This window comes from Bactrocera dorsalis, chromosome 1, assembly GCF_023373825.1.
Source record: "Bactrocera dorsalis isolate Fly_Bdor chromosome 1, ASM2337382v1, whole genome shotgun sequence".
NCBI classification, from domain to species: domain Eukaryota; kingdom Metazoa; phylum Arthropoda; class Insecta; order Diptera; family Tephritidae; genus Bactrocera; species Bactrocera dorsalis.
The window spans coordinates 97,825,919-97,853,170 of record NC_064303.1 but is presented as its reverse complement, the minus strand read 5'-3'; the positions used below and the strand labels follow the sequence as shown (position 1 = coordinate 97,853,170).

At 36.8% G+C, this 27,252-nt stretch overlaps 2 protein-coding genes across 4 annotated transcripts; both read right to left on the bottom strand.

Annotated features, from left to right (window-relative positions):
* Window positions 1–11,484: 11,484 nt before the first annotated feature.
* Window positions 11,485–19,109, bottom strand: LOC105234126 (glucosamine-6-phosphate isomerase). Of its 2 annotated transcripts, XM_049446646.1 has the most exons (6): window positions 18,841–19,109; window positions 15,697–15,803; window positions 14,864–14,991; window positions 14,240–14,781; window positions 13,631–13,735; window positions 11,485–11,686 (listed from the first exon to the last, which is right to left on the bottom strand). In XM_049446646.1, the coding sequence occupies exons 2-5, from the start codon at window positions 15,792–15,794 to the stop codon at window positions 13,673–13,675; spliced, it is 831 nt and encodes a 276-aa protein (XP_049302603.1). In that variant the 5' UTR covers window positions 15,795–15,803; window positions 18,841–19,109; the 3' UTR covers window positions 11,485–11,686; window positions 13,631–13,672. The 2 variants fall into 2 exon arrangements, with proteins under 2 accessions (XP_049302603.1, XP_049302604.1); XM_049446647.1 differs by lacking the exon at window positions 13,631–13,735 and having other exon boundaries at window positions 18,841–19,108.
* A 2,640-nt stretch (window positions 19,110–21,749) lies between these two features.
* On the bottom strand, window positions 21,750–27,140 carry LOC105234127 (lamin Dm0). 2 transcript variants are annotated; one of them, XM_011216400.4, is made up of 4 exons: window positions 27,003–27,140; window positions 24,836–25,295; window positions 23,976–24,679; window positions 21,750–23,917 (listed from the first exon to the last, which is right to left on the bottom strand). In XM_011216400.4, the coding sequence occupies exons 2-4, from the start codon at window positions 25,269–25,271 to the stop codon at window positions 23,204–23,206; spliced, it is 1,854 nt and encodes a 617-aa protein (XP_011214702.2). In that variant the 5' UTR covers window positions 25,272–25,295; window positions 27,003–27,140; the 3' UTR covers window positions 21,750–23,203. The 2 variants fall into 2 exon arrangements, with proteins under 2 accessions (XP_011214702.2, XP_019844339.2); XM_019988780.3 differs by having other exon boundaries at window positions 24,836–25,288; window positions 27,003–27,126.
* Between the last annotated feature and the right edge of the window lie 112 nt (window positions 27,141–27,252).

The following is a 27,252-nucleotide window of genomic DNA, read 5'->3' as shown; positions in this document are numbered from 1 at the left end:
GAGTAATGATTTTTAAGTGAAGCGCCACAGTCACTTGGTGTCCGAAAATTAACTTTATGGTGGAACAACTACAAAAATTTGCTCTACTTCACTATTTGCAAAAAGATTTCTAAGGTAGCCATCGCACCTTAGGTGCCAGAGATGCGTTCTACGATTTTACGAGAATTGAATAGGCAATTGATGGAGGCTTCAATCAATAATATTAAACAGTTTCTCCAAAGCGAGCTGTGCTCCTCTGGCATCGTTTTTTTTATCGGAATTCGACTTTAGTGACTTAGCAAAGATATTTAGCAGCATATCAATTGTGAATTCCCCTTTTCAATGTCATAATATAAACAAAATCAGGTCATAAATACAGTTTTCTATGTTATCGAGTTTTAACTTCACAAGTCCGTTCCACGGATGCTCATAAAACTTCATTAAAAAGTTCTTGGGTCTGGTGACAGTACTTGTATAATATTAATAACCCCAAATTATAGCCTTTAGTCTAGTAAGCATACCAAACTAAGGTAGTAAAACCTTCTTTAAGGCACATCGGATAGACAACTCCGATAAGCTCATGATATTTTACACACTTCAGATCATGCCAAATACAGAGCATTGCCTTCTTACTGAATCGAATCTATTTCTGCAGTCGATGTTGACGGTAGTCCCGGATTAACCAATGATTTTCTCTCTTTAGGATTCTTAAAATAAATCCATTTTTCATTGCTCACTTCGTTTGGGTACACCTTGAAGCTAGACTTGACATTTATGTTGGGTGGACGGTATAGTTAAGGAGAATCGGACTTTCAGGAACAACAGGTCAACCCTCTAAGCTTGGATTGGTTGGTTGGCAAGAAAAGTGTTTGAGATTGCTGATTTATTGAAGCCTACCGGTCAGGCGAATAATAAACAGACCTTAGACTCTTTCATATGCGAATAGATATATACATATATTATACCCTGAAAAGCGTATATTAAGTTTTATACACGGTGTAGGAAACGTCGGACGACCAATTTAATCAAATGACCAATCAAAATCAATTTAAAGATCTCCATAAAAGATGTACGCTTCTTATAAAGTTGAGGGTTGGTCAAGGAGTGCCTAAACTCGCTATCAATAGTATCGAGTGTATTTGTGATAAGACTGATATGGGTACCAGTCCATAGTGGAATCAGAGGAAATTGTAAAGCTGATGTGCTAGCAAGGAAAGGCTATTGGTAGAATGGGAGCTGTTCGGATCAGCCATTTACATAACCTAACCTAAGCTATCCTAACCTTAGAAAGTAACTTGAGTTCGACTGAGAGGCTTTTTATACCAAACTATGACGCTTGTAAAACATTTTTCCTTTTCAGGTTTAGTTACACATACATTTGCTATAAAAAATGCACCCGTCTAGTGTATAATAGCTTCAGTGCAGCCGAAGTTAACTTTTTTTTCTACTTTTGCAAACATTTTGGAAATATCCTTGAACTCCATTTTCAATAGAATCACACTTACAAATACACTTTGCACTTTATGAATTTTCATATTTGATTTTACACATACTATATACATACAAGTATGTACATATGTATCATATATGTATATTTATTTGCAATATATATGTATTTGTTAGAATGCATCATGGCCCATATAGAGTATCCCCATCCATAGGATGTCATTCATAAAGTGTTGGCGACATACTTGAGTTCTTTTATTACAAACTCAAATATAGACACACACATACAAACCTACTTCCACATTTCTATGCCATACACACATTCACATTTCATTGGCCTGTGCTCATACTCGTGTCTACAATTATTCTTGTGGCATGTACAACGCGTATTTTAGTACCAACGATTTATATAAAACAAGTCAACAAGTGTGGAATGTGAAAATTTATGAACGAAAAATATATGGGTCTCCACTATGCGTGGCAAACAACAGCGTCGCAGGACATCATAATAACGCCGAGCGACAAATAGTAATAGTGACATTCCTTTGCTTGCTCTCGGATTCTTTTACGTATTCGCATTTAATTGCACTTTTACTTAAACTGGAGCAGAAATAGGTGAAGGGCGGGTGTGCAGCCGGACGGTCGTTGATTCGTCCGGAGGGGCGTGTGCCGCTTGAGGAAATGGCGGGTGTAAATGCTTAGCTTTAGTCGCAGCATAATTGCAGGAAGAACATAAAATATTAATTACACATTGTTGGTGGCATTAGAAATAATTTGCCAACATAGAGCGTGGAATTTTTCTAATTTACTTTTGCAACAACAACTAACGCTAAATAGTAGTGTATTAGTAGAAATGTCCCTACAAAGCATACATCCGCCATATTACTATTTTTTAAATGAATGCGATCGCAGCATATTTTATGAATGTCTGTGTATGTATGTAGGTTAGATTGGGTTAGATGGCTGTTCCACTAAGAAGGTGGGTGGATCCTACATAGACTGATATATACAGTACTTTGTGAAATCAGAAAAAAACAGCTTTAGTTGCAGATTAAATCTCGACAAAGCGCCTTGCGAAAGGTTACTAATCCGTTTAGGTATTTTTTATTTTACTTTCGTTATTGGTTGTATTTATGCCATCCGAGGTATTTTAGTCTTGATCTGGCAAAGGTGGGACGTTCAAGAACGAAGAAGAAGTGCTGAGTTGTTTCTATCCTCTAATTCTTCCAACTTCTTCCTCCTTTTTATACAAATGACATTCGCTGCATTTTGGAAAGGTTGCTTAGGCGAGGTGCTCACTAGACTTCTCAGCGAGCCGAGCTCAATTGCGCTCCAAACATGTTGAGTATCAGCCAATAAGTATCGAAACCTGCAAGAGTCACAGTTTTCATTAAATTATTATACTTTTCGCCAATACTGAGAAAGTAAAACCTTCTTGAGTATTGGATCTCGCCAAATTAGTTATAAATATGAATTATCTCTATGAATACTTTCTTTAGAATTATTTTGATAAAATGCTCTAACAACTTAACCTGCAAATGTCGAATTTTCTAAATTAGCAAAACCCTTAGTGGATAACACAATTTTGCACAGACATTTAATTTCTATTACCCCAGTTCGGTGAGATAAGAAGGTATGCGGTCCCAGGTGTATAAGCCTTGACTACGCAAACGCGAGACAGTCAAGAGGAAATATTAACTTGTTTCCACCACATCTTCCTCCATACAGCTTTTGCAGGTGGCGTCTAATAGGATTCCCAGCCTTACTGCGCGGACGCCAATAGGGCAATGGCCTGTTAAAAGCCCCACAACTATGAAGGGCTAGCCTTACTGAGGGCAAAGGGATCATTAAATCTCTTGCGATCAATCTTGGCCTAAACGGCTTTTGCGACAGTGCATGTACTAATGGTGGCCCAGCGCTGACTAAGCTTTCGCGAAGACCAGCTATCTAGTAGTAAAACACAAGAGGATACAGGAGCACCCGTTCCACCGTCTTTTCTTACTAGCTCATCAGTTTTACAATTTTTTACGCTTCCGCTGTGGCCTGGCACCCATACCTGTCTTAGCACATAGACACTCGATGCTATTGTTAGTGAGGTTAAGCACTCCTTGACCATCCCTGAACACACTGTTAATGAGTTCAAGGCTAGTATCGCCACTCTTCTATCTGAGTCGATGGTGGACTTCTCTGAAGAAGCCTGCACTCTTGAGTAGTAAATCTTCTGCTACCTTTACGGCTGCAACCTCGACCTGGAAAACTCTGCAATAGTCAGAAAGTCTGAAACTGGAGATGATAGAGAACTCCTGACAGTAAACCTCTGAAGTATAGTCAATCAACCAAAATCGATAAGCAAAAAACATTCCTCTTTCCCTGTTTTTAAAGACAAACTATCCAAAAATTGATGAGTCTTTAAAACCCGTGGAATGCAAATGCGGCCAATGTTCAATGTAATGGAATTCAACGCTCAGTGTCTGAAAATTGTTTTTATGCTTTTTTCTAAAACATATTCCCCACTCTTATCCGTGGTGTAGCTCATTCTTGAACTTTGGGGATGTTTTGGTTTACAAAGCATTTTTCTAAATCCAAGAAGCAACAACAACATTACCCATCAACCGCGAAAAGCACAAAAGTGTTTGTAAACACACCCAGTTGTATTTTATTTTTGGGTTCGCCTAACAGTAGACAACAAAAAACGCAGTGCAAGTGCAGGGTGGAAAGCCCGTTTCCAATCTAAGCGGCAGCTATATTGCCTTTCAATACTTTGCGGGCTATTGAGTGGTTTACTTTCTTTTTATATTGGTAATTCGAAGGCGCGCTCCCCTCGATGGAATGCGACGAAGCTTTCCCTGTTTGAGGCAGCTTAGTCGTGGTTGGGGATAATTACCATATTAAAATCTTTTTGCAACGTAATGCCGGTTTCGGTTGTTGTTTTTGCTTCGACCTACAAGTGGTAGCATAGCTTTTTTCGGAACTAATTGTATTTATGTGCATCAAAATGTTGAAAAATTGTGGTTTAGTGGATTGAATTTTGCTCAGTGTGGAGATATTATGGCCTTCCAAATAAGGTTTTTTTCTAAGGTTGGGATTTATATTGGATTTTTTCTCCATAGTCTTCAGTTACGACTGTATATTTCCCTTAAACTTAATAGCTTTAAAGAAAGCCCTTCAAAATCACGGCTTTTACATCTTTTAAAAATGTGAATCAATCTTTCTTTGTGATGGGGTCCACACTATAAAGGAGTTGCTCCGCACGAAGGAGAGAGTGGGGAGAGAACGGCATTGACAGCAGACAGCAGGAATGCGTCGCACAGTGGCACCGCTCCATACATTTCTTGGAAAAAAAATAGAAGGAGTGGTCGTACAACAATGAAACTTTGCAGAAACACTTCTCTGGACTAAATTAAGAAATTTTGAAAAAATCTTGGAAAACCGCCCACTGCCACACCCACCTCCCATATAACTGCAATTGCCAAATTTTTTATTTTTGGACCTAGGGACTTGAAATTCGGGACACTTCTTAATTGAGTTCTCCTGATGAAAAAAAATTAAACTTAAACGCAAAGTGACGTTATTTATACCTTTACCTTGATAAAAATCCAATATAATATGCAATGTTTTAATTGAATATGTAACAGGCGAAAAATTGTGTCAGTTTTTATTTGTAATATTATGCAAGCATCATATCTTTAACAATGGGATCTAGTTCTAAGAAAATTTTGTTCGAATGACGCCTTAAGCAACTTATGTAAAGATCCGAAGTTATAAGAAATCTGTTGAAGTCCGCTACATTAATGTTTTCTGGATAGCATTTTTCTTTTTCAGTCGATAGCTTGTTGTAAGGTGGTAGAATATTATACCCTTCAGATTGCAAAACATTTCTTATGGTATTGTATTGCATCTTTGTTAAATCAGCATCAATTATTAATGCTAATACAATTGAAGAATCAATATAGGCCTGTGGGTTTTTGTCCCTTCCAATCATTTCACTTGCCAGTGAAAGTTGTTGTTGTGGAAATTGTGACGCCAAAGCTGCAGCTTTATACCGTTTCGCGCGATCACTACATTCCTCAAAAGCTTTTGTTTTTCTCCCCCTCGCTCTACTTCAATTCCCGAGAGCCTGAAAGTATACTACATTTTTTGTCTTATTGACCATTTGTATGAAATATTTGAAGTGACTTTTGAAATTAAAATCGATGTTACTAAAAGGGACGGTAATTGGCGGTTGTTTTTTTTTTTTAATTGAAAGTACAGACTCGGAACTTTCATTTTTTTATAGTAAGAGGGCTAAGCAAGGCAAAGCACATAAAGTTTTTTCCATCAAAAAATGAAAAGTTGATATTTTTTAGTATAATTTTTGAAAAATTATAAAAATGAACTTACTTTGCCAATTTCAAAAAATTTTTTTTTTTCATAAACAAGTAGGTGCTATATTTTCACTAAAAAGTAAAAGAAAAGCGATAGCTATAAACTTACACACAAAAAAAAATCTTTATTTGGACAATAATTTTAATCTGATTTTATTGAATAACTTTCCGTCGACTTCTGTAAGTTTTTTTAACTATTAAATTTCACTTTTTATAAAAAACCTTGGTGAATTTTTCTTATCCAAATATTTCTTTACAAAACAAAATCATTAAAGTTTTGAAATTGGAAAGTGCAAAAATCCTATTTTTTCCGCCGAAATGCCACTGTGCGTCGCGCCAAGCTATTACTGGGAGAGTACAACCTTAAAAGGTTTAAAAATATGATCAACCTCCCCCGAAACAAATTCCGCCTCTTAGTCGCGCTCTGTACAGGACACTGCAGGCTCAGGAAGCACTTGTCCAACATGGATATAGTCTCTCAAACTGCCGGTTTTGCGACATGGAACAGGGAACTCTTCTAGAAGCAGGCTCAAGGTTTTAGATTCCATCTACGTGGACAGGGATCACATAACCTCAGTGCCGCCCAGCAAGTCCTGGTGCTGGACCTTTTGACCATATGTGATATAGGGGAATACACAATAACCGATAGGTCGCTTTCTACTAAAGGAACTTTATTCATAGCACTGGTGGTCTAACAATTTTATAGGAAGCACGACCGCTATAATTTTAGATTTTTTTTTACTTATAACTGAACCCAAAACCGACTCAGCTATGGTATTCGAAAATTTATTTTATAATTATATAGTAACAAGCTCTACTTAGCCGCCTTATTGAAGTAAAATGTGCAATTAGTTGCTAAATGTCAATGTGGAGGCGTCTAGAAGGTGTCATTACTTAGCCGCTTAAAAATAAATGTGAATTAAGGCACATTTATACTACGTAAAATGGTCATAAAACATCCCACTGGTCCCTAAATTCATTACCACCTATTCCCATAGGTGATTTCTGCAAATTACCGTCTACTTCGGCTGTCATATCATTTGACTTAACCCTTAATTAGTTGTGTAGACAAGCAGTATAGTAAATGTGTGGTCATTGCTGATTTAAAAGTATTTTTCGTTACACCATAAAAAGGCTGATAAAACTCCATCAATTGTAATGTTCTAAACTAATGTCTGAATTAGACAAGATTGTAGTTCCTACGGAGATATACCTAAGCTTTTGAACTGTATAATTTGTAGTATTTAATTGAGCTTTTGCAGCCCGCATCTGCCTTTTGGAAGTTTTGAAACATCTGCAACAAGCACTAATAGATTTCCTTCGAGACTGTTGTTTCCTTTTCATTGGGGGTGTTTTTACGTAGCTGTTCCCAAAAATTGTAGTTTTGGAATTTCTCATGAACCCAATTTGAATCTACTATTCCAAGTGGAGCTGAGTCACTTAACTTCGGCCGCACTTCAGCTATCGTCTCATACAAACGACCGAATAACTTTTACTAAAGTCGAATACATAAAAGCTCTTTGAACTCACCTAAGGGTTAATGACACATTTTAATTAGTAGATTAGATAATAATACACTTTTATGCACACAGTTTAGACAAAATAGACAGTTAATGTTTGTTGCTTCTGCTAAATGAGCAGAGGATGCGAGTATAGAAATACACCCTGTAGGAAATTTCACATTCACATATATTATATTTTTGTAATGAATATGAAAGCATCCTTGGATTAAAAGATATTTTAAGGTGATGGCAATATTTTACAAGAGAAATTATGTATTTATTTCGAAATAACTCCCCGAAAAGCCTAAAAAAATCTCACACATTTCTTATGAAGTGGGCGGGACTACCAATATATTTTACTTTACTGAAGCTTACAGGAAATCCTTAATTTCCCCAACATCGATCAAATGCCGACTTGGTATGCTGAGAAGAAAAAAAAGTTAAGACGGTGGTCTCTAGCCCACTTAAAGTCAGTCTACCGGCGTCAAATCGCATGACCGAGGCGGACAATTGACTGGATCATATCGTGAGATAACAGGTTCACCAAACTTGGTTTTCAATAAATCGATTGTGACATTCACTGTGTGGCTTGTAGTGCCGTTCCCTGTTGGAACCACATAATGTCCAAGTCCGTCTTCTCCAATTCGGGCCAAAAATATTCGGTTATCGTTAAGCGGTAACGATTCCCATTCATTGTGACGTTCCGATCTTGATCATCATGAAAGAAGTACGGCCCAATGACGCCGAAGGTCCATAAACCGCACCAAACCGTAATTTTTTCGGGATGCAATAATAACTCATGGAGTATGTGTGGATTGCTGTCTGACCAATAACGCATATTTCGCTTATTGACGAAGTAATTCAGACAGAAATAAGCCTCATCGCTGAAGATGATTTTTTGATGAAAGCTCGGATCATTTTCAAGTTGTTGCTCAGCTCAATTCACGAAAATACGACGATTCTGGTGGTCAAGCGGCTTCAGTTCTTGCGTCAATTTGCGCAAAATTCGCCTTAACGACGTCACAGAGATGCCAAGGCTTGAGAATGACGGGTGAGCAACTGATTTGGGTCTTCCTCAATTGATGCGCCAGCGGCAGCAATATTCTCGACACTACGGGCACTTCTTGGTCTCAGTGACCCGGTAAAATTTTGTACTGTGCCTGTGGATTCAAATTTTTCTACTAAACGCTCAATTGTCGATCTGACAGGACAATTATGATAACCATAAATTGTACGTAGCGCTCTCAAAGTTGAGGCCACTGACTTCGAATTTCGGTAGTAAATTTTAATAATTTCGACTTGTTCTTGGCTTGTATATCTTCCCATGATAAAACGGCAAACATTACTGAAGAGAAATGTCAAAAAATTATGACGTCGTTTACTGGCCCTATCGGTCTAGTTTGTAGTGCCCCTATTGCAAAACTCGTTACTATGTAAAATAAAATACTGTGCGCCAGAGACATACAATTTTATAGCCGAGATGGTATGATGATGGGGCTTTATAGGAGCCGGTGAGAAATAAAGACGATGGGAGTGGTACTACCCACATTTAGGTGAAATCCCATGTCTTGGAACCTACTGAACCGATTTCAACAAAATACGATACGTAATATTATACTGATTAGTATACGAATAAGTCATGACGAGATACGACAATAGACCCTTTTTAGTACTTATCCAAGGCATTATAATAAATATTGCCTAAACTTTCCTACAGGGTATTTATATTATATATATGTATATATTTGCAAGTGCATATCTCTTTACACCTTCGAACAGGTGTCATATGTCTGTATGTCTGTACAACATATTCACAGAAGTTTTTGGCAGTTTTAGGTCAAACTTGTGCCCAAATCTACAATAATGGGACGGTAGTGGGAAATTCATCAAACTACTTATGATTTTGGCGTTTATTAATTGAGTTACACGCCGAATACACATGTACACACATGTTTGTATGTATTTGTAGTTAATTGTGTCGTAAAAAGAAATAATTAACAGCGTGTCACTTTATTTACATATTAGACGACAAAACTTAGTTGTGTCATACAAAAGTAAACAACATAGACACTATGTAATGAAAGGGTCTCACCTGTAACCCAATGAATTTGAGGGAGTAATGTCAAGTAGCAAATGCGATAAAAAATACGTTTGATTGAATATATATAATGGGTGCATAATTGAGTAGATAAAATGTATGTAAATACGCATTACATTGTAATGCATATTAAGATTACAGCGAATGTAAATGTTTACATACACTCAACTCATGTTTTACTAAAAAAAACTAATTTTGTTGTAATAAGATTTTGATTCGCATTGCTTCACTTTTTGTTCCAAAAGTCTACGAACTCATTACCGCATTTAGTAATCTATTTGTCCATCACTTTAATTAAATATTTAATACTGTCCTACTATCGCTTCTGCCTGTCCTTTTTTAACTCGGCCAATGACATGCCCACCGAAATGCATTCTATCAAAAATTCGCTACATTTCCTGCGAAAAGTCAAACAACACCCACTTACAGCGCATTGCATACAAATCGATCAATCTGCCATCCGCTGGGATTTACAGTTTAATTATTTAACGGTCAAACAATGTGGCGGACGCGCGCCTTTTACACTAACAGTGTTGTTGTCTTCCCAGTGCCAGTTTTTTTCTTTCGCGCCGCCTTTTACGTGGTTTTTGTTTTGCTCCACCGCTTCCAGTACAGCGTTCGAGTCAGCTGTGTATCGTGAATCAGGTGAAATGATGCAATGTTGACAAACAACATTAAACGCGCTCCTTGCTGCCCTTTTTCAGCTTTTTTTTATTTTTGTTCTGAGGGCGTTGTACTTTACACAGTTCGTCACAGGAACTAGGCAACATTAACAGCTGAGTAAAAGCGTATTGAATTACTAGAAGCAGTCAGTTTACTGCTTTAAAACCGGAAGAGGTTTTTAGACTTAAATTTGACTTACGAAAGCGTTCTAATAACTACTTAGCCTCACCGTCCGGTCTCGTAATTTGGTTTGACCGCGTGTGAGGGTAGACGCGGATAGTATGTAAAATAGCAATATCGGTCTGTGATTCTATGCTTGTTTTGGAAAAAAGTTGCGCAGTAAACTTAAGAAGAGCTTGAACGGTGACTATTCTTCTTCAATGGAAATGCCAAAAATTACTTTAAAGAGTTTCTAAGTAAGAAAAACATGGATCTTCTGATACACACTATAGAGCAAGAACAGTCAAATGAGTGGACTTCACCCGGAGAATCCGCTCCGAAGAAGTCGAGTTCTGCCCTAAGGTCCATAACGGCGATGACTACCGTTTTCTGGGACACACAAGATGCGATCTACATCGCCTACCTGCAGGAGGACAAAACTGTCACAGGACTCTACTATGTCGAATTATTATATTGATCGTAAGAGTCTTTTCGTATTGAAACTTAAATGCACCAAATACGTAACAGGTCAGTGCTATATGTTGGATACATCAAAACTTCCCAGCCAAGCTCTCCCAAATCCTCAAAGATATGTGTGGTCTAGCGTTGTCCTGATGGAAGTCAGTCAGTTCTGGCCGTTTTTTTTCCCATTGCTTGCTTCAAATTCATCAGTTATTGAAAGTTAAATGTAGAATCATTCGTTCGACCAAGTGGATGATTCGGCATGACCTCTCGAGGCGTCAATCCTGTCTTTGTTGAGCCATTTGTTGAACTTCACCACGCTTGGACCATAATCTTTTTCGCACATTATTGTCATATTTGATCCACTTTTCGTCTCCTGTTACCATTCGCTTCAGAAATGGTTCGGTTGCATTTCGTTTCAGCAAAGAATCGCAGATGTTAATTCGGTCCATTAAATATTTCACAGACAATTCTTGTGGTACCCAAACATCGAGCTTCTTTTTGTAGCCAGCCTTTTTTAAATGGTTCAAAACCGTTTGATGATGAATTTTATGTTCCTTAGCGATGTCATGGCTGCTGTTGTGACGATTCTGGTAAATCTTTCCCATAACTTCATCGACTTTTTCAACGATAGGTCGACCAGAGCAAGGTGCGCCTTTGACTTCGAAGTTTCTAGAACGAAAGCGAGCAAACCGTTGATATGCTAGACGAGCTGATACATCATCGTCTCCGTAAAGTTCACAAAAAAGGTTAAAGTATAGAGACATGACCTTTAGTTTTATTTACTTTAAGCCAAAGTTGGTAATTCAAATTAATTTCTTCATCACATGTATTATTTTTATTTTCGATATTTTTTATTACAACAATTGTAATATGATTACAAATTTAATTTGTATATACTAACTAATGTTTCGCTGAGTTAAATTCTTCCGGAATTGTATCAAAAATGTTACCAAAACCTTAGTAAAGTACTATACACCTTCAACCATTTTCCCATGCAGCTCCATTAGACCCTGTTGGAAAAAATTAAAAATTTTGTCATAGAGATTTATTTACTTTTCATTATTATATACATATTTATATATATTATTATATACATATTTGTATATATATTTTATATGAATTTAAAATGGTGTAAGCGCTGAGATCGAATGGGGTCTTAGTTTATTGTCCTCAAGTTTTTCAATTTTTAATTTTTAGCAAAAATGTGAAGTAAACTGTTTATGAGGGATTCTCTGATAGTTTTTGAATCCTCGATATTATAATCAAGACTCGAGTGAGGCTGGTTACATCATAATTTCAATTCAGATCTATTTATAAGCCCAAGGTTTTATGAATGTTTTGATGAGAATTTTAAAAGCCTATCAAAAGTCTCAACTTTACAAAGCAACCGAAATGTCCGAATTGTTTATTAAAAATTAGATTGAACTGGTAATAGGAAAGAGAGATGACATGTTTTTGACAGCTCAAGGCGGCCATATTTGTTTTCGGATTTGTGTCAAATTTTGTGTTTTCAGTAAGGTTTGCCATTTTATCATGTCACGTTTCGCTTTAGAAATTGTCCAAGCATTATTTTCTCTGGCCAGGAACGATCGATAGAACCTTATAAGCGATGTTGAAGAGGATTATCCCACGGTGGTTGGCACATATTGTGGGGGCTCCCTCATATTTTACAAAGAAGGTGATACATCCTCCTTATCAGTTCTTCGTCTCTGTATTTGAATAGCTCGGCCAGCAATCCATCAGCCTCCGCCGCTTTTTTGTTCTGCAGACATGCAATTGCTATTCGAACTTATTCAGGGTCGGGCAATAGAGCGTCCGCTCCATCGTCATTGATTGGGGAGTCGGGTTCACCATCTCCTAGTGTTATGCTTTCACTGGCATTCAACAGACTGGATAATTGTTCCCTCCATAATTTTAGTATGCTCTTGGCATCAGTCACTAGATTACCTCTTAGGGTTTTACAAGAGTATGCTCCGGTCTTGAAACCTTCTGTTAGTCGCCGTATCTTTTAGTAGAATTTTCGAGCATTACCTCTGTCGGCAAGCTTGTCAAGCTCTTCGAACTCACGCATCTCGGCCTCTCTCTTTTTTTTGCTTGCGAAAACGTCTCGCTTCCCTCTTCAACTCTCGGTATCTATTCCATCCCGCACGTATTGTGGTCGATTGTAACTTTGCTAGATAGGCAGACTGTTTTCTCTGCATGACGACACGACACTTCTTGTCGTACCAATTGTTCTTTTGCATTTGTCGAAAACCAATGATTTGCCTAACTTTGCTGTACTTAAGGAGCTTGAAATGCCGTCCCACAGTTCCCGAGTTGCTGACGAATGCTCTCAGAGAGCAGGAGTGTAAGTCGAGTAGAAAATCATTCTGCTGTCTGTTGTGATTGCAGCTTCTCGACGTTTTGCGGCTTCATGCGTTTTTTGTTGCACAGAGGGGGATGCGTATGTTGGCTGTAACAACATAGTGGTTCGAGTCTATGTTAGGACCCGGAGCGTACTCAAGTCTAAAACAATGGAGAAGTGTCTTCCATCCATCACAACATGATCGATCTGGTTGGTGGCTTTTCGATCCGGAAACAGCCACCTGGCTTGATGAATTTTCTTAAACATCTTTATGTTGTTAAAAATTCTAGGCTTAAAAAGAACGAATTGTGGAGACCTCATCTAATTATTTTGAGAAAATATATCAAATGCCTCTTACTAAACAGGGTACGGTTGAAAAATTCTGCTCTAGTTGAAAATCTTAAGCTCCACCCGGCATTATTTGTGGTATAGGTACTATATCCTACTTCTATATAAGAACCTAACCAGGATATTGAGATGTTAGAGTACTAAGGTACAGTTCGCGGTTGAGTTTTGAAGCACCTTTGCACATAATTTCTTTTTTCTCATTTTATAAATCTTTCATAATTCCAGTAACTCAAAATTAGTTGATTTTAAAGAAAATACATACACATGGGGACCATAATACTTGAGTGTTTCAAGCTGGATCAATTCATTGCACGTTTAATTCAGCTTCCTCTCCAATCATTTTTTCATGTACATCTCGGAGTATACCCTGGTATTTTGAAAATATACATACACATATGTAAAAATTTTGAATATATTTTGTAGCTATAACAAATAATTGTTAAAAATTAGTGGCAACTTTGCGACTATTTGATTACTATACAGAGCACAAGTGTATTTTGGTATTTTGATTAGAAAGTGGGCTCTCAAAAAAGATGTGCTATGTTAGAAAGCATTTTACAAGCCTCAAAAAACCAATACTAACTACCTTTAAAAAATTAGAATATTTATTTTTTTTTACCAGTCACCATTATTTGTAAAAAAAGAGAACCAACACCAAACCAGTTTTCCCCATTTCAAGCAAATGAATATTAAACATCTTAACTTAAACACCAGAACTGCAGATACTTGATATCAGCAACGCTGAGTCATTCTATAATACAGCCAAACCCATACGAGTATATACTTGTATGTATATCCAAAAATATATGTATGCATTATAAATGTATGTGTATAAAATTATCATAATTAAAAATTGCATTCAATATTTTACCTTAAAATACTTCACCGTCTTAACCCTCAACTCGAGCGTGGCATCCTCGTCGCAAAGCATCAGCGTATTGGGATGTTGCTGGAAGGCACTCACAGTCCACATGTGATTTACGCCCTCCTCGATCGCCTTGTACAAGGCGAATGCTTTGTGCGCACCCGTAATCAATATCATCACTTCCTTCGAATCCATGACGGTACCGACACCCACCGTTAGCGCCTGTTTGGGCACCTTACTCATGTCGTTATCGAAGAAACGCGCATTTGCCTCTAATGTGTCCTGTGCCAATGTTTTCACACGTGTACGTGAGACCAACGAACTGCCAGGTTCGTTAAAGGCTATATGTCCGTCCGGCCCGATACCACCAATGAAGAGCTCTACTCCACCCGCCTCCCGTATCATTGTCTCGAATTGTTGGCATTCGGCGAGTAAGTCCTTAGCATTGCCGTCTAAAATGTGCGCATTCTTCGGATCGATATTGATGTGTTTGAAGAAGTTGTTCCACATGAAGTAGTGATAACTTTCGGGGTGATCACGTGGTATGCCTTGGAAAAATATAACAAAATTAGTAAAAAATATTAATTATAATATGTAAGTTCATTTATCTAGGCGTTGACATGTACTCACCTACATATTCGTCCATATTGAACGTTTTCACGAACTCAAAGGACACTTTGCCGGCTTTGTGGAATTCAATCAGTTTCTTATACATGCCAAGTGGCGTGCTTCCAGTGGGTAGACCCAAAACGAAGTATCTGTAATTTCAAAAACCAAACGTAAACTTATTAGTCCCTTTTTGTCACGCTTTTGTAGGCTCTTCATTGAAAATTTTTATCGCAAGGAAGTTCACTTAACGTGGAACTCGGTCTATGAATAAAGACTAAATATCCAATCATGTAAGAAAATTTGTATCTTCGCCAATTCCCATCAATTTTAGTTTGAGATTATTTTGTTTCAAGTTACTTAGATACGTTCGTTATTACTTCAAGACCGACCATACGTGTTAAATAATTATTCTCAACCACCTCTGCTTGTAAATTCATCATTAATGTTCTAACGGGAGGACCCTATGATTCGATATTGGTATTGCTTTGACTCTCAAAACAGGGATTTAAAGGCGCCTTTGAAAATTACCCTTAACACCTCTCAGTGAGAAAGCTCGTTAGATGTTGTCTAAGATATTGGTCGACGTCGCAGTGTTCTCTCTGATAGGCAGTTCTATTTCAAGCACTGTTTATGATCGGCTATTCGCTTATCCGATATTTTAATTGATTATGTTTGTTATCGTTCATGTCTATACACCTTCGTTGAGTTTGTAATTGTCAATTTTGATGCGTGGGTTAGAATGTTAGCCTTCTAAGGCCTTACCCCAGAAAACCGAGCTTTATGCCAACTGACAAAGTGCTTAATACATGTCTCTGCTTTTCAAGTTCGTTAAATAATTCGACAAAGATACTCACTTGTTTGGGCCGGGCTTAAAGTCATTAATGCGTTTCATCACATATTTGGCAGCCCAAACTCCAACGGAGTCGGCAGTATCCAAGATCACTAATTTCATCTTAAGTTACTGTAAATAAGAAAAAGATTAATGAATTTCAAAACCAAATAATAGTAAAGCCTTAGAAATAGATAATTAATTTTACCTTGTGGCGACACTATTTTATTTATTATGTAAACCATAACAAAAAATACATTTCCTGAACTTTCAGTTTGAAAATTGTGTACTTGGAAATGGTTCTAATCAGAAGTCGTCAGGAAAGTAAAAAGTGGGTGGATATCAACAAAAGTTCACATAATAAAAACAAATAAATATATATCTAAAGGGTGATCTGTTTCGAGGTTCCCTACTTTTTAAAGGAAAACCACAGAAATTTCATATTTAATGGGGAATGTTTATTATCATTTCAAAGAACATTATTTGGTATTTTTTTTTTTTGAAGGTTATCTCTTTCAAATGTTAGCCGCTGTTACATCTCAGATGGTCCATGCATTCAGTCCAATTCTGACTCGTTCGAGCATTTCGACTGATAACTGCCGAATGACACGTGCGATGTTTATCTCCAAGGCCTAAAATGAAGCAGGATTGTTCGCATAGACCTAGACTTTACATATCCCCACAAGATAAAGTCTAACAATGTGATATCACACGACCTTGGTGGCCAATCAACCGCCCTGAAACGTAAAATTATCTGCTCACCGAAGTGTTCTATCAATAAATCCATTGATTGATGCGATATGTGAAAAGTGGCTCCGTCTGCTTGTAACCAAATGTCGCTGAGATCACGATCTTCAATTCCAAGCATCAAACAGTCGGTTATCGTGACACGATAACGGTTGCAATTGATAGTTACGTTCTTACCGGCATCATTAATGGCATTGATTGCAGCGCTTGAATTTTTTCAAGTTTCTTTTCGTCCCAAATGCGGCAATCCTGCATATTACATACCCATTGAGCCAGAAACGGGCCTCATCGCTGAACAAAATTTGGCTCGAAAACGTCAGATCTTCTTGGAACTTTTCAAGAGCCCATAGAGCGAAGCGATGTCGCTTGGGAAGGTCGAGCGGCTTCAGTTCTTGCACAAGCTGTATTTTGTACGCTTTCAATTTAAGATCTCGACGTAAAATGCGCCAAGTCGTTCCATACGTCAGTCCGAGTTGCTGCAAACGGCACCGAATCGACTCTTCACGGCCTTCGTGTACACTCACAGCTACAGCTGTAATGTTTTTTCACTGTGTGCTGGACGTGGTCTATTCGGTCGAATATTATCCAATAATGAATGCTGGGTCTCAAGATGGGTGATGGTGTTGCGAATAGTACGCTCAGTAGGCCGATTATATTGACCATAAGTTGAGCGAAGCGCGCGAAACACATTCTTTACAGAACGTGAATTTTCGCAATAAAGTTGAACGATTTGTAAACGTTCAATTTTGTGTTTCCCTATTGAAAGCTATTGAAAAAGGAATAGCTACAAGTAGTTTTTATAAATCCAGAGGCTTTCTATTGATAAATCTCGTATACCTAAAGCTCGGTATTCATATATATTTTCTTCATTTTCAATCTATACTACCAACAGTCATTTCAAACGCTCTTGGAGTGATTTCGATGAATGGTGCCGTGTTGACAGTCCTTAGTCGGAAAACAATCGGGGCCCGTTTCGGTTACTTAGACCCAGCTGTCTTGCGAATGGATACGGATTATAGTCTTATATCATGATAGAGAATAAGTCACTCAGTTTTTGAGATCTCGATCTGATTGTGCATACATTATTTTCTCCAAAAGAAGCAGCTTATTTGTTGGAACCCCTAATATCGGACATTTATAGGTTATAGCTGTCATAAAAACTGACAGATCAAAGCCGAGACTTTGTAAGGAAATTTTTTTTATTTTATCAGTTAGCTTCATTATCTATTATCCAAGGCAACGCTATAATCTCCGAAAATATGGTTCAGATAGGAGCACCTTGGAAAATAGATTATGAAGTTAACTTTTCAAATACCCTTTTATGCTATAGGATTTTCAACCATAAAAGGTATTATAGCCACAGCCAGCAAAGTTAACGATTTTTTCTTGTTTCCATGACAATCGGGTCTACGTAAACGGAATGGACGCAGATTTTTTATCCGATCAGGGGCTATCAAATCGGCAGAATTCTGTCGCTACAACAACAACAATTTTTTTCGTGTTTTGAGTAGTGTTTAAAACAAAGCTGCAATCCTTTAGTGAAGAATATGCCGTATTTACGGTAAATTTATATTTTTATAAATAATCACTTGTTGATTAATATGGCAGCTTTGATTTTAGGCATTCACTCGACAACAACATTGGCAGAGTGCAAAGCAAGTTCTCATATGCAAAAAGACGAGAGCCGAAACCACCAGCTACAAGTGGTTGGCGGTGGAAAGGATGGTTCGGCAAATGATAAGCTCAGAGATACATGCATGTACATATGTATTAAAATAGTATAAATGTACATATGTATGTATATTTTCATGTATATAAATGCATATTTGCAGTTTCTCGCGTGTAAACAAAAAATATTACATGCATCTGTATGTATGTACATATACATACATATATTCCTCTGCGATTATTTCAATGCATAGCCGATGCTGCGGTATTAATAAATTTTAATCAAAAAGGAGTTAAAGAAAAACAAAAATACACGCGTTTTTTCGTTGTTATCAATAATGCCCTCATTGATACACGATAATAATTTAAGTACTTGAATAAATTTATGTGCGTGCACACATACACACATGCATATATGTATGTATATGTGTGTATATGAAAGTATGTATGTTTGTTGTACTTTGCAAGTCAAGAGCGTCAAGGTAATTGACCTTTTTCGTTGTAGAATGTCACAGACAACTCACAAGTAAAAAATACCAGCTGGTCATGGCAACTGGACGTCGCATTTACATGCATGTATAAATATATAAATATGTACATGCTATACATTCATACACATGTACTATGCACATATTAACCCACTGTGAAGATATTTTTTTTTTTTTGAAGATTCTAAACTATTTTCACCATTTTTTTCTTAAACATTTAATATATGATTGTACATGTATTTATTATTGTTGTTAGCACTACGTACTTTTTAAAGACTTAAATACACGGCAGTATATTATGGTATTTATGTATGTCTATGGCAGGTTACGTTTCTTCGAAATGAACACTTTTGGTTTGTTTTCGAGAAAATTTCAAACTAAATTTTTCCAATTTTAATTGCACTCTACTGCTTAGATATTTTTTATGAGTTGCAAAACAAGTTTAATGTTTTTATTTGTTCTAAAATTTTAACAACCGCACTCTTAACTACTGTTGTGCTCAGTGCGAACACAAGTTGTACTCTAAAAGCCGATTGGCGTCGAAGCTTTACAAACTTACCGAATGCAATGAGCTTACATACATATCTATATACAAATATGCCACCGCAAAGCAACCGGCAAGTAACTTATATTTTCTCCTATATACATTTGTATGTATATGTGTAGATTCCACTAGGGTGATCGTATCCATTAATTATTAATAATATTAATAACCAAAATTAAAAAAAATAGTTTGATTAAACTCAGTAAGACATTTCAGGGTCTCTCAATTGTCGTAAAGTAAAGATTCCTTTCTTCAATAGATGAGGATTTATGCAACAAATCTATAAATAAATAAACATTTTCAAAATAGCTTATATTGTTATACCATCTGATCAAATTTAAGCCGGATCGTTTTTTCAAAAAATGCTTTTTTTGAGCTAATACAAACTAGTCATTGATTATTTCAATTTTTCATACGCTTGTTATAAGACTCGGCTAGGATAACCCTTAGGGTCTAACATGTCTTCACCGAATTTCGTATTACGCGGTTTTAGTCGTTTTTAGAGCATCTTTTGCTAGACTGTTGGACAGTTTCGACGACATATTCATAAGCGCACGTTCTGTTACTAATAATGATGCATCTGTTCAACGAAGAGGCGTCAGGTACTTCGTCAAGCATCTCTTTTGTGATCTCTACTCGGCGACGTTTTTGCAAAAGATTCAAGTCTTATATGGTAGGAGTTTAGCATTGACATGCTTTATACACAAAACATATTGCTTTAACTTTTTTATCGTCATTAACAGAAGTGAATGGAATTCGTCAAGTAATGATCGAATGAGGAAGATATATAACATAGTCTAATCTTTGGCGTAACAATGTAAAGACGTATTGGTCCTTCAACGTTTCGATAATGTGAAGCTTCGAGACATTCAAAATAGACGTTTCTTTCGAACTTAGCCTCCTCACTTGAGTGAAATATTTTTGTAGTCAGGTTTGAGTCTGGGACGGCCTGATGGTTGGGAACTAGTTCTTAGCGTAATCCCTTCAATCTCATCGGATCACAATTTGAAGGACTCGCAGAGTGACTTGGCGAAAGAGAAAATAACACTGACTTTGGCAGGGATACAGATTTTTGTAGTTAAGATTAATGTTAATGTTATTATTATTTGGGTGTATCTATATCTCGGTCAGATCAAAGACTCTAAAGGCAATTATTTTTGAAATCCCCACACTTTTTCAAGATACTGCACATACATAGCCAAGCATCTACTCCTGTTTTTGGCGGTGGAACAGATATTATCAAAATCATGTTTTTGTTCCGACATTTTTATTGGTTTACAATGAGTTCATCTAATAATATTTCGACGAAGCACTCGATATCCCTAATATAAGCTCCAAAATAAATACTCTCATACTTGTGTATGCATATAAGGGTCTTGCATTTGGTAAACAGAGTCTTGCATGTGGGAAAAAGCGGTTACCTATAACTTTGTGTTATTATCAAATTGTTCTTCAACCAGCTGATAGGCGATAAAGGACCTATGTAAATATATTGCGGTTGTTCTTTTATCTTTAGATTGTGACTGCGCACAATACCCACGAAAATGAAACGCATGATACTACAGCTTAGTTTTATTGTTGTTGTTGTTGTTGTGGCGTCAAACATTTTGTCGAATAAATTTGTATAAAGCAGTATTTAAACAAAAATCCGTCCTGCGACTACTTTAGATGAGCTTAATACATTTTTTAAGATATAAAACTCACAAAAAGTAAGGAAAGTAGTAGTTCTAATCCTTTAAAATATATTTTCAATTATGGAATTTTGGTCTAAAATTGAATGTCAGCCGTGATTGTAAAGTCAAGTAATGAAAGCTACTCGTATGAGGAACATGCTACACATATTATACTTTTTAAGGCATGGCCATACAATAGCATCAATAGTATTTTGTAATTTCGTTGGTGTTGTTGTTGTAGAGTCATAAAACATTCCTGAAGCGATTTTGAGGATTAGTGACAAGTGGAAAGTCCTTGGGTCCCTTCCGTTCCCTTAAATCCGACTGTCGTGGGAACGGTTACCAGTTTTAACTGACTCGGTGCATGCATCTCGTGTGTAAATCCAATCACCTTGCTACTGTAACAGCATTACCATATCCTAAAGAATGTTTTGCATATTTTCTGTATTGAAGCTTACCTTTATAAATCAGCGCTTTCTCAGCCCCCGATTAGTTGTCCAAAATTAGCGTCAACTACAATCCCAAACTTGTTGTACTCCGTACAAATAAATGAAAACACATGATTTTTTTATATTTTCTTTTATTAAAATATTGATTGACATTTTTATATTTTTGTTTTTATACGAACACAGGGAGAAACAGAAATTTTAATTGTTGTAAAAAAATGTGTATAAATTTATCCTTTGCAAATACATGTCGGAACGCATTTTGCATATTATAAAATTATTGAATGGCCATAAAGTCAATTATAATATTTAAATTGAATATAATTAAATTAAATTACTTTGTTTAATTCTAAAACATAAGACGTAATAATGTAAACCGTTATTGTTAAGGGAACAATATGTTTTGTTGAACTTTTCGGAATATCCTAAAAGCGCGTAGAACTTTCAAAACGAAAGTGCAAACCGTTTTTTACTTTTTTGGTGATCATTTTATTTTATTTTTTTCATTCCTTTTCTTTTGGTGAAATGGTTCGGCGTTTGAGCGTGAAGGAACACAAATTAAATAATCTTTACTGATTTTAAGTGTGAAATGTGGAAATATATTGCGCGAAAGGGTTGATAACAATTTATTTGTGAAAAAACATTTATGTATTTCTTAATTGATAATTGTTGCTTTAATTTTGAAAATTATTAAATTTAAAAATTAAATTAACTGCGTCAGGAACGCAGACGTAGACGCTTGTAGCCGCTAATATATTGCAAGAAATTAAATTTTTTCAGTTTATTTTTAGAAAAAAAAAAATAAATTATTATTGGTCGCTTGCTAAAGCGGCACTTCTTTATAAGTCAATGATGTCTTACATGCATAGCACTTTAGTTTCACAAATGCTACACATATTAGACGCCATTAAGTACCTAATTCTTTTAGCTACCTTCTATTGAATATTTTTTCGCCATTTCAAACTTCGTTCACCTTCCAAAATTTTCTGCTTGATTTTAAGTATTAAAATGTGCAGTTAATATTTTTTTTTCGTTTCTTTCAAAGAAAAAAAAACGTGTATTACATTGTTTGTTGCGAAATTTTCGAGTCTTTTTTTGTTTTGTGTGTCTATTTTTATTTGTACCTCAGAGTTCCAAACTTCCAGAAACTATAACCATAAATTTGTACATTTTTAAAGCAAGAAAAAAAAAACTAAATTTATACTGTTAGTAATTATGGCAGAAAAGCATGTGCGCTTTCCTTGTACTCTTTGATTGATTTTATGATTCAGTTCGAATTACTGTGAACGCTAATACACACACACACACACACATAACAGATGTGGAATATATAAATATGTTTTTTTGCTTTTTTTAACACAACACTGGACGTTTTTGTTAATATTTTCAAGCCTTTATTTTTTTGCAAGCTTAAATTGTTCCAAATTAATGCCACAATATTTAAAAGTCATTCAAATATATATGTATGTATGTATGTGTAAAAAACTGTTACAATTAGCGCAATTAAAATAGAATCTAGATGCTGGCGTTACTATAGCATAATGTTAAAAAAAAATATAAATATGTGTATGTATGTATGTAGTTATGAGAGAAATTAAGTAGCGGCAGCTGTATTTGAAAATTCCAAACATATGAATGGTGGCAAGCAGCGTTGAATAGTTTTCAGCGTCAGCGCACATAACACGCATGACTGCATGTATATATCTAAGTGTATGCGAATTTAATTGCATATGTATGTATGTATAAACTAGCGTGCTGCTGCAGGAGTTTTTCGGTTAGACATGGATGTGAGTGTTGTTGTTATTGTTTTTTATTTTTCTAATTCTTGGTCTGCGCTCGCTTGAAGGCTTTACTTTTGAAATGTTTTTCAACCAGTTAAAGAACATTAAAAATATATATATAATATAGTAATCTTTTGTAGTAATTTTATATATTAGGAGTTAATTTGTTCTGCACACCTACATGTTTACATTAAACGACACTTTTCATCTCCCTGCTGCGGATCACCTTGCTGATGATATAGTTCCTCATTGCCGGCACCATCCACCGTTGATACGCCCAAACGGCTGCCATAGGAGCGATGACGCGATGCGTGCTTCACAATTGTGCGTTTTACGCGTTCTGAGCCGGCCACTTCCTCACCATCACCATTGAACAGTGATGTCTTCATATTGTCGCCAACAAACCATTTTTGTGTTTTCATCACAATATTTGCTGGCGGTTCGTGTGTCGCACCAGCATCGGAAGACCATACAGTTATCACCGCACCGGCATCAACTTTAACGGTACGATGAAACTTGAAAGCGGTTTCATTACTACCTGCTGTACGTATCAGTTGCCAACCGCCGATTTGTACCTCTTTGTTACCTTTATTGTGCAATTTCACGTATTTACCCTCCGCATCGACATCGGCAATTTCAATATCGCCTTTGGCGCTGCCAGTTACAAAATATTCAGATTGACTCAGATCCTCGGACTCATCGACGACGGTGCGTTTTCTTTTCAGCGGCACTGTGGAGGCGCCACGTGATGGTGTCTTGCGTATGGGAGTAGCACGTGTGCCGCGTAAACTTTGACTAAACGAACCGGATGTAGTGGACGAATGTGGCGTGATGTTGAGACGTGACTCTTCGCCACATAGCAGTTTGTCGTAAGCAGCAATTTCCAAATCTAGCGATACCTGTTAAGGATTATATGTTAACATTTATCTCAAAATAAGGAAAACTGCAGTAAAATACCTTAATGTCCATTAAATCTTGGTACTCCTGCAATTGTTGTGCCATTTCATCGCGCAAGCGCTGTAATTCTGCCTCCAAATTCGATATGTCCGCATTGTGACGTGCACGTTCGCGATCCAACAATTGCTCCAACTCGCGTATGCGTGCCGTTAGCGCGGCGTTGGTCGACTCCAACTCGCCGATGCGTGAGTTTAGCGCATCAATGCGTGTACGTGTTGTGCGCAATTCTTCAATAGCGTTTGCAGCTGCATTCGAATTGCGATTGGCTGCCGATTGTAGATTTTTCATTTTTTGTTCATACAACAACTCGATCTCTTCGCGATTAGCGCGCATTTGACCTTCATATTGTTCACGCAATTCTTGTAGCGATTGTTGCAATTTGGCTTCGTATTGCTCGACCAAACGTCCGTCAATTTCACTAATTTCCACCTGGCGACGAGTACGAGTTTCATTCATTTCCTGCACGTGTATCTGGTCTTTGAATGTCAACTCTTCGCGTAGACTTTGTACATTATTCTCTAGATCGACACGTGCTAATGTCTCTTCTTCCAAAAGTTTGCGAGCCTCCTCTAATTGTTTGCGCAAGCGTTCAAGCTCTTTGACAGCCTCATTCAATTCATCGACAGCCTTTTTGCGATCTGCATTAGCGGCACTATACTTATTACTCAAATCAGCAGCGCGTGACTCATACATGCGGGCATTTCCTAAAATTAACCAAAATATTTTAATATCGGCATTCCATGTGTGGTTTAAACATATTTATTAAGTAGTAGCACTTAAACACAAAAGCTCATACTGATAAGCAGAAATGAGTTGCTAAAGTTACTATGTATATGAATAAAATCATGACTTGTACATACCTTCGGCAAAAGTACAATCTTTTGTTTTCTTATCTAATTTAGCCTTCAGCTCCTCATTCTCATCCCACAGACGCTTAGTATCGATTTCTAATTTCGCCTTTTCGCGTGCAGTTTCATCCAGCAAACGTCTCGCATCACTCAATTCGTTTTCATACATCGATTTGATATTGGTAGCCTCACGGGTGACAGTATCACGCGTCGTTTGCACCTCAATTGAGAGGCGGGCATTTTCAGTTTCCAAATTACGCACACGATCAATGTAGCAGGCCAAACGATCATTAAGATTCTGCAACTCCGCCTTTTCTTGTAGACGCGAATGTCGCGTAGGACTTAATGGGCTGGCAGAGCGATTAGCACCAGGAATTATCGGGGTTGATGTTCCACCCGGCTGCGGTTGGGGTGTGGCGGTTCCGGCGCGTTTCGATTTAGTAGCCATCGTCTACAATTCTCGATCTGCAATCTAAAATTTGAAAATCAATATATAAGCATGTACAGATGTATACGTAGATAATATTCAAGTTTTCATCTAAAGGGTGATTTTTTAAGAGCTTGATAACTTTTTAAAAAAAAAAAACGCATAAAATTTGCAAAATCTCATCGGTTCTTTATTTGAAACGTTAGATTGGTTCATGACATTTACTTTTGAAGATAATTTCATTTAAATGTTGACCGCGGCTGCGTCTTAGGTGGTCCATTCGGAAAGTCCAATTTTGGGCAACTTTTTCGAGCATTTCGGCCGGAATAGCCCGAATTTCTTCGGAAATGTTGTCTTCCAAAGCTGGAATAGTTGCTGGCTTATTTCTGTAGACTTTAGACTTGACGTAGCCCCACAAAAAATAGTCTAAAGGCGTTAAATCGCATGATCTTGGTGGCCAACTTACGGGTCCATTTCTTGAGATGAATTGTTGTCCGAAGTTTTCCCTCAAAATGGCCATAGAATCGCGAGCTGTGTGGCATGTAGCGCCATCTTGTTGAAACCACATGTCAACCAAGTTCAGTTCTTCCATTTTTGGCAACAAAAAGTTTGTTAGCATCGAACGATAGCGATCGCCATTCACCGTAACGTTGCGTCCAACAGCATCTTTGAAAAAATACGGTCCAATGATTCCACCAGCGTACAAACCACACCAAACAGTGCATTTTTCGGGATGCATGGGCAGTTCTTGAACGGCTTCTCGTTGCTCTTCACCCCAAATGCGGCAATTTTGCTTATTTACGTAGCCATTCAACCAGAAATGAGCCTCATCGCTGAACAAAATTTGTCGATAAACACATTTCGAACCGAACACTGATTTTGGTAATAAAATTCAATGATTGCAGCGTTCGATTTAGTATCAAATATAATGCATGAAATCCTAACCTCAAAAATCAAGTTTTCATCTATTTGTACATTAAATATTTTGCCGGTACTATGGGTACATGTAATATACTCCTCTATATATAAAGCTTGTAATGAGAGTTGCCAATTAAACGAATACCCCGACCCGTGGTTTGTGGAAATTTGCTTGCTTAGCTTGTTATATACACATAAATATGGTACATATACATTTTTCAAACGCATGTAGATTTACTATTTTCTATTAAAAACTTAAAGCATTTTTATTTTTGTTAACATTACTTTGAAGACAAAATTACTAATATATTATTTATACATAAAACAGCAAATCTTGCATAAAACTCAATTTCCAAAATTTCTATTTTTAGTATTCTTGTATGTAAACAAATTCACTAAAGTTATTTAACGAAAACACCAAACAAAATTTCACAATATCACGTCAAGTCTGGCAGCCTCGGGAGAACGTGACCCCTTAAAAAAAACTTACGCGCCGATTTTCTATTCTCGTCACGGCGACTGTACTAAATCCCCCTGTCCTAAGTTATGCGTACGCCTATCACACTAATCTCAGTGACCTTTCTTTTAGTCTAAATTCGGATATCAGGGCCCTGCACTTAAACGTTATGATACTTTTGGATATATTTCTATTTATATTGTGCAAGCGATTCTTTCAATTTTCAGGCATGCAAACCGCCATTGCTACACTTTCTCCACGCCACCATATTCTTCAGCAAATATGTTTAATTAGTTGCACAAATTTATATTATATTCAGCCGCATACCACTTAAAATATATTCACAAATTACTCAATACATATTTTGTAATACGCACCAAATATTTAATATAAGTTAATTTATTTGTTTTATTAAAAAATTAACAACGTTCACTAGAAAACGCACTTTAATCGTCACAAAATTACACTTCGTTGTTGGAGGTTATACAGAATTCTACTGAACTGTCAGTTACGATAAAAGTGGCGTTTCGTTAAGTCAGTGCTGCCAAGTTCAGAAAAATTCCGTTTCGTTTATTCGGTGTTCCACGCCCTCTTTCTATTTTCTTTTCGTTTATTCTTAACACCTTT

Coding starts and splice junctions, on each gene's coding strand:
- LOC105234126 (XM_049446646.1), bottom strand. CDS start 15,794: ATGAAATTAGTGATCTTGGATACTGCCGACTCCGTTGGAGTTTGGGCT. Junction 14,782..14,863: donor CAATATGGACGAATATGTAG/GTGAGTACATGT, acceptor TATTTTTCCAAG/GCATACCACGTGATCACCCC. Junction 13,736..14,239: donor AGACGGTGAAGTATTTTAAG/GTAAAATATTGA, acceptor TCAAAATACCAG/GGTATACTCCGAGATGTACA.
- LOC105234127 (XM_011216400.4), bottom strand. CDS start 25,271: ATGGCTACTAAATCGAAACGCGCCGGAACCGCCACACCCCAACCGCAG. Junction 24,680..24,835: donor AGATTGTACTTTTGCCGAAG/GTATGTACAAGT, acceptor GGTTAATTTTAG/GAAATGCCCGCATGTATGAG. Junction 23,918..23,975: donor AAGATTTAATGGACATTAAG/GTATTTTACTGC, acceptor AATCCTTAACAG/GTATCGCTAGATTTGGAAAT.